This window comes from Frankliniella occidentalis, unplaced genomic scaffold (genome assembly GCF_000697945.3).
Source record: "Frankliniella occidentalis isolate FOCC.00 unplaced genomic scaffold, Focc_3.1 Scaffold272, whole genome shotgun sequence".
NCBI lineage: Eukaryota > Metazoa > Arthropoda > Insecta > Thysanoptera > Thripidae > Frankliniella > Frankliniella occidentalis.
The window spans coordinates 102332-110296 of record NW_026267398.1 but is presented as its reverse complement, the minus strand read 5'-3'; the positions used below and the strand labels follow the sequence as shown (position 1 = coordinate 110296).

General features: G+C 42.1%; 1 protein-coding gene across 1 annotated transcript in view; it reads right to left on the bottom strand.

Moving 5' to 3' along the window:
• Positions 1 to 7965, bottom strand: part of LOC113214155 (uncharacterized) — a 16434-nt gene that overhangs the window by 1367 nt on the left and 7102 nt on the right. Inside the window, exons 2-5 of the mRNA XM_052273449.1 lie at positions 6565 to 6670; positions 6367 to 6457; positions 5999 to 6045; positions 5746 to 5832 (exon numbers count right to left, since the gene is read on the bottom strand). Coding sequence (XP_052129409.1) covers positions 5746 to 5832; positions 5999 to 6045; positions 6367 to 6457; positions 6565 to 6670 — 331 coding nt within the window. The remainder of the gene's footprint in view (positions 1 to 5745; positions 5833 to 5998; positions 6046 to 6366; positions 6458 to 6564; positions 6671 to 7965) is intronic.

Genomic DNA, 7965 nt, shown 5'->3' with positions numbered 1-7965 from the left:
TATTTTTTTGTTACCCCCTTTCACCCCCTTAGGGATGGTTGCTAGGATTTGCACCGGGCGTTTCGTTGTCCAGGAGTGACCCCTAAGATACCCTGAAATTTGCAGACCTCTAGCTCATCTCCTTCCTCTTACACGGACGACGGACAGACAGACAGACGGACGGACGGACGGACGGACGGACACGAGAGCGGTTGCATAAGCCCGCTTTAATGCTTTTTTTAAAAGCAGAAGGGCGGGCTAAAAAACCCTGAAAGTCGGAGGCAATATTGCCTACATTGCATCGCCCTCCGTTAGGCACATTTAAAACCGCACCTGTCAGTGGCAGGAGGCTGTTTAACCCCGCGCGCTCACTTCTGCACTAAATAAACAAAGGTGCTAAGTCCTACCTTTAAAAGGCACTAAGGGTTTAGTGCCTTTACAATGGCACTACGACTTCTGAAGGGCACTAATTTTGAGCACCTTTAGGGCTCCCTAATGCCTTTACAGGGACACTAAACTCAGAATTCGGTTAGTGCCCCAGGAAAGGCACGACTTAGAACCTTTGCTTTATCCAGCGTAGTTATGCCGTACCGCACGCTCGAGTGCGGACGGGCTTGCATATCGCCCCTGTCCAAGGCGCCTTACGCACGGGTCGAGCTAGTAGGCAACCTGCCCTCACCTGTGCGTGTGGTACCAAGAGGAAATAGGCTCCAAAAAAATGTGCAAGTGAAGTCGAAGCTCATGAACATCGGTCGAAGTCAAGCCGGAGTTCAGCCAAAAGTCACTGGAGTTTGCTTTGTAAAATTCGATCTAAGTTCACTGAAATTCACCGAAATCCATCGAAGTTTACGGAGTTCACCGAAGTTCAAAATAAAATGCCCTACTTCCCCAAAGTTCAATAAATAAATGTCAAAGTTCCCCGAGGTTCAAAATAAAGGGTGCCGGACATCTCGCCCCAGCTAGCTCGCCCCAGCTACAACTCGCCCCGATTATATGGCGAATTCCGGATGCAAGTTTTTGCCAACTCGTCCCAATCGGCCAAATTTTCAAAATCTCGCCCCATAATTTCAATTTAATGGCACTATCACTATGCCACCTCACCCATCGGCCGCCCCACACTGCAAAAAGTGGCAAAAAATGGCAAAATAAAACCTGTTTCGGTAATATTTCGTCATATTTTGGGCTATTTTGACCCATTTAGGGCACAATGACTTTTAACGGGTCTCGGCTTGATGGGAATCGATTCTATGGTTCTAGGGACGTACCGTACACACAGGTAGCATTGCTTAAAATGATCCTTGGGTACTTGTCTCACGCTGCCTGACTCGTAGGGTACCATTGGACACCGTGGGAAAGGTACCCCATACTATTGGCTTTGAGTATTTATTTTGAGCTACATGCGTGATCTAGGTGTCGATTTTCTACGCTACGCACTGTGAGAAAAGTACCGCATAATAGTCGTTTTATGAATTTAGAGCTACAGGCGTGATTCAGGAGTCAAATCGGGCTAAATTAGACAAACCGAGCTCCCACTTAAAAGGCCATCCTTCTAAATAAAACACTGCAAACCAATAGACCATTCCACCGACTGTGGAGGGAGAAAGAAAAGAATCAAAAACCACCGGAAACAGTATTGATAAACAGATGAAATCGTTCACTTTTTCTAGTTTTCTTGGCCAAGATTATTACCTTGGACTTGTTGGTGTGCCATAGAGGTGTACACAAGTGATCTACATACTGGTTTTCGGTACTGTTTCCGGTACTTTTTGAGTCTTTTCTTTCTTCTTCCCCATTCGGTGGAATGGTCTATTCAAAAATTCACTTTAATAAAGCATTCCGGTGAAGCTAAAATGCAGAAGAATGCGAGGAAGAACAAAACGGAAATCACTATGCTTTTCCATGGGACTTCCGTTTTCTCGTTCCCTGCATTCTCCTCCAGCTTTACCGGAATGCTTTATTAGGGCGAGTTAGCACTGGGGCGACCTGGGCTCGGGCGAATTGGGCATGGGGCGACTTGGGCATAGGGCGAGCTAGCTGGGGCGATCTGTCCTAGATCCCAAAGTAAATCGTAAAAGATAACTGAAGTTCAAACCAAATTAGTAAATATTTAAGGCTGAAATTGTCGATTTTGAGTGCTTACTACAACCGAGTCCCCAGCTAACTGAAAGCAGATATTTATGGATCGAATTACAAAGATTACGGAGCGAGAATTTTGCTTTCATAGCTCTTGATCAGTTCCAAGTTCGAGAAATTTGGTGTAAAGGTTTAGCGAAGTTCACAAAAGTTCCCGAAGTTCACTAGATTTAACAGAAGTTCACCGAAATTCAAGAAAACGTACACCGAAGTTCAAGCCTATTTCCCTTTGTGCGGTACAGATCAACTCCAGAATAGACGGTTCGGGCAGTGTCTGCTTAAAGAGGAATTAAGGAAATCAGCACCGGAAACAGTTCTAAAATAATCGCTTAAACAAGTGCAAATGAGCCTTGACCGTTACGAGTGAGTTATTACAGGTCATTAACATCGAACTGCATTGTCAAATGATCAAAATCGGCGAACTGGAAGTACTGATTCCGGTCCAGACTTCCTTACTTTTTCTCGAAAAGAGCACAGCCGGAACCATCATTTAAGCAGGGTTAATCAGCCACCACCTGGTACAATCTTAATGACAGAGAGAAATAATTGTAACTAGCACGGACCCTTGTGCTCAGAACTTACTTTAGTTACAATATGTTAACTTGCTAATATTTTATGGGAATTCAGGTCTGAACACACAAGTCTGGTGCTAGTTAAGCTTACAGTTGACAAAGTATTGTTTTTTCTCACCAGCTAGTTCTACGGTATAAAAAGTTGGAATTAATTAACGTTTAATGAACCTACGAAGAACTAAAAAGAATTTCAGCACCACCGGAAGTATGAGAGTTACGACCAATGTGGAGAAGTGACGGTTCCTTCCGGATCCGCTCACACTAAAAGCTTATGAACTTTTTTGTTCATATCTTACTGAGTTCTGTAAACAAGCTCGGCTTACGCACTTTGAACGTATGAAGTATGAAGAAATTTGTTCACACTGGCGTATTTAAAAATGCGTAAGCCGAGCGTTTTTACATAACTTAGTAAAGATATGAACAAAAAAAATCATAAGCTTTTAGTGTGCGCATTTCGAAAAGTAAGGAAACCAGGACAAGAACCAGTACGAGAAGTTCGCCTATTTTTTTCTTAGTGCAGTTCGTCATGAATGACCTCGACAAAGGGTTCATTTGCACTGGTTTTAGCCGATGTTTCACAACTGGTTCCGGTCGTGATTTCCTGAATTCTTCTTTAAATCGGCACAGACCGAACCATCTATTGAGGCAACACGTTTCACAAAAGTCTCCCTAAATTAAAACGTAAAAGCCTGTAGAAGTGTTTTCGATTGGGCGCTTGCCCGACACTTGCCCGCGGAAGCCTTTCCCACCTTCCGGTGCTGTTCTTCTCCCTTCCGCTCAGCGCTCGATTGGAATTCCCTAACAAAAAATGTTCTAACGCACAGAACTAGAAATTTTCCAATGAGAGGTACCAGATTTGTCATCCGGAAAAAATAGAATAGACCTTTGAGCAGAAGCGAAGTGAAGAGCAAGGAGAAGAACAACAGACCGGAAACAGCTACATTATGCGACGCAAACTGACGTACACTTCCATAAAATGAAAACAATATTGAAACTGGTAGGACACACATTTTACTCGGGTGTTTAGTGCACGCTTGCAGCTGTTTCCGGTCTGTTTTCATTCCAGGCGCGGTTTTAAGTCTGGCTGACGGAGGGGACGATTTGCTGTGGGTTGCCTATACTTTCAGGGGTTTTGTAGGACAAATTGTCTACCTACCCCAAGGGGCGATCTGGGCCGAAAGGGGGGGGGGGGCGATCACCCCTTCGCCCCCCCCCCCCCTATAAAACCACGCCTGTTTCATTCGCCTCCTTCATCAGATCACTTCAGGTTAGAGGGTTCATTGCAACTGGTTTAGATCTGCAACGCAATGCGTCTGTCTGGATTTGAGGGCCACAGACCTACGAGAAAGGGCGCTGCTGCTGGCCCCGAGGGTCTGGGCCCGACCAAACGCAAACGGCAGCCCAAGCTACGCCGAGCTACGCCCACTTCCGGTCGAACCGAGGTGCCAGTGCAACGGAGAGAAGCTGGCAACACGGTTTGACCGAAAAGCGGGCATTGCTTGTTTCGCTATATTCGTCAGTAAACGTCGCCCAAAGACCAACGGACTCGGCAAGTTTAGGCTTAGAAACCAAACGACAAGTAATGAAAAATATAATCAAGTTTCATTTTTCAAACCCCTTTTGCCTCCTACTTCTGCCAATCGGGATTGCTATGATATGCAAGGCAAGAGGGCAGGTCACAAAGAATGAGAATAAAATGTGCTCCACATTAAAAGGTATAACCTTTCGGCAGGAAAATTGGCAAACAACTTCCGGTCTCTTGTAAATCTTCTAAATTTCTAACAAACTTCTCTACACTCTAAATCTGACATGACTTTTTTTTTTGTCTCAACCGGATGCAGCAACCGGAATTCAGCAAGGGACAAATTAGCAGCCAGTTAACTGACAATAATTTGTTTGTCTATCCCTGAGATGCAAATTCCACAATTAATTTATTAAAATCTGCATCCGTTTGAGGTGTGCACAAAAACGCTACATTCTATGCACAAAAAAGTCCGATTTAGAGTGTACAAAGGTCTATGTACCCTGCAAACTTCTCAAACTCAGTGCCATTGATTTTCTCTTGGGAGAAATTCACACAATACATTGGAAAAACAAAGGTGGAACTGATAAAAATGCAATGACTTTGAAAAAGCATTCAAAATCAACACCCCTGGAAAGGCACTTCAACTCCTAAAAGGAGATAGATTTCAATACATTTGAACATTTTTGGTGTCCTCACAAAGCCACTAACATTTAATCACCTTAAATGGAATCAGGTCCCACATTTGTTTTTCGAGTGTATCTAAACCACTGGCAAGGCATTTACAAGACCTTTACACCCAAGGAGGAAAAAACACAACAACTGATGAAAAGTCAAAGTAGCTGTGTGCACAGCAAAATATATTTTGCTTCGACCAATGACACAAAATAGCGTAGTGCCTCCTTCAATCAGTATTTGTGCTTCCTGCTTAGGTCGACTAAATATGCCAATCACGAGAAACTATGAATCAGAAGTTCAGTCAAGACTCACCCAACTCAGCCTGCCCGTCCAGACACAAAATGTAGCAGCTTTGCGTCAGAAACTTCTTGCTGGTTAAAATTGAAGGCAAATCAGTCATTCAGTTTCCATCAACACCTGCAATGCAAAACACCACTATAAAAACAAAATTCTTCTACATAATTTACTTAAGCAATTACAAAGTTTACACCAAAAAGCAAAAGGTTGGCTATTCTGTTATGATTCACATCAAAGCAAATGAGGAGGAGGTTTCTATTTTAAAATTAGGATTGACTTCACTTTTACTGCAATAATTAATATTCAGAAACCAATTCGAGCAATATGACAGTCCCATCTCAAGGCAAAAGAAAAATTCCCTTCTTTTTTTCCCCAAAAAAATCTACTAAGGTGACAAAGAAGTAGAGAGACCCCTCACTTAGGAACAAACAAGACAATGTTAAAAAACCAAATATCGAGCTACTATTTTTATCACATATGAAAGGGACATCTTCAATAATAATAGCATAACATAAACAAAACTCACGCTGTTGAGGAAGATGGGCTCAGAAGCTAAAAGCTTACCATAGCAATGTTTCTGCATAATACCAGCAAATACTCCATCAATGTGCAGGCAGTGACACCGAAGCTGAAGAACAATGAATGGAACACCTGTGAAAGAAAACAAATTTCTCGTATTCTGACAATCACAAATACTTCTCAATACAATTCTCATACTCTCATGTGTATAATCAAACAGCTCACCACATCAGTTCTCACAAGTAATATTAATGTGTCTTGAACGTCTTCACACAATTTCTGACGCGCTCCAAATTACTTGCCACAAGCAAAGATCGTATCCTGCTCCAAACTCTGATGTGCCAACTAAGCAAACCAAGATTGAAGAACATCTCAGAGACTGAAATAAAAACAGTCAACAGTTAGGAATATTCTTACTTTTTCACATCAAGTGCTCTCTCTTGTTAATAGCTGACCACTCGCCACCAAAATATTTACAATTCCATGTGAAATCAGGACAACATAATAGAGCTTCTATTTGTTCATGAATATTCACTAAGATTAATGCAGCAATTGCTTAAATCCTTAAAATAAACAGATGGAGACGGAACAATTCAATACACATTCTATTTTCCTTATCCGAACAGAACTGTAAATTTAATGAGGTGCCACGCAACACAGACTTACCCTTGTACAAAATCCTTCCCCGCATCAATAACATCTGGTGACCAAGTGTCAGATTTCAAAACAAATGAGCCAATCACATTAAAATGCAAACCTAAGAAAGAAAAGTGAATTTTAAAAGTCTGTTGGGAAACAACATTTCACAAAACTAAAAATGTAAAAGACACAAAAGCATTACAAATTATCCTTACTGTTGGAGACTTGCAAAGTCTTGCAAAATCTTATCATAATTTGCCTTCCATATCTGACACCAGATACCAGCATATAACAAATAAACAGTGTTCAGCCCACTAGTGATTCTCATAGCCTATAAAGGAGACACTCTAATTAGTTTCAGCAACAGTATAATGCTTGAGGTAGGAATGTGGCAAAAGTACAGCTAAATTTACCTCGTATAGTCCAGTAAGAGAGAGATCAAAGCTTTGTCGATCTAACCCTCAAGAGTATTAAATACTTTCATACGGAACACACATACACTCATCAAAAAGCGTTCTGGAAGGACAAAAATACAAGGTGACGGGTTAATTCAAATAAAAAATATTTCTTTACAAGAATAAACTGCTTTGATTTCACTCACCAATGCAAAATAAAATCCAACAGCTGATAATTAAAGTAACTTGCTCACTCCATCTTCTACTACTAAGGCGCTGCTCGACGGGGACCCTGAATCAAAACAACAACAATATCACCACACTAAACAGAGCAGGAAGTAATTGCGAATGTCATGCCCATGCTATAACAACACTCACCTATATTAATTATTCACCCCTTCTGCTCTTGTGGGCCACAGGTCACTTGACAACTTCAATGCGATCATCACAAGATAATAAAATCGACACCTTGCACTAATCAGAGTCATACCTGCCAGAAACAGAAAAAAGGTTAGAATTTCAAAAAACAATGCAGTCAACTCGATTCACTGCCCATCAGAACTATTTCAAGACGCACACACAAGAAATAAACAATATTTCACTACACTTTATTCCCCATGGAGTCCAGAGGCAGGGGGAGGGCAACTTTCACATACTTGATTTAATAGACAATCCCGAATACAAAACTATCACGAGGCAACCATCATTTAAGAAAGAACACATAGAAAAGTCACGATTGGCGCAAACAATCGCAATCACAAGAGAAATGAGGAACTTTTGACATGTTACAATCTGTCTTTGAGAGGTTAGGTTGACCCCACTAGCAAAGACAAAATAAACGTCTTCTACACCTAACACCACACTGAAAATTACACCCACACCTCGGCCAGAACAAGACTCACCATATTTCACACCTAGCCTCTGCGTTCGGCGAAGAAAATCATTGAATTTCAGCGTGCCTACACGGAGTCGGTTCGAGCGGCTTGCACAAACCTCGTAGGCTCTCGGGTACGCTCGGGCCCCGGGCGGCCCGGGGCCGTTAAGTCTGCCTGACACCCGGCCCTCCTCGACACGTACAATTACCGCGACGAAATTCGTTACCAAGGATTACGATATTTTGACACATTTCATACGTCTCTCAACGCCTAAACACCTCCCACCCAAAACATGGCCATATCAAAACAAACAACAACTTTGGGGGGAACAGGAAATAGATTCATTCCACAGCTAG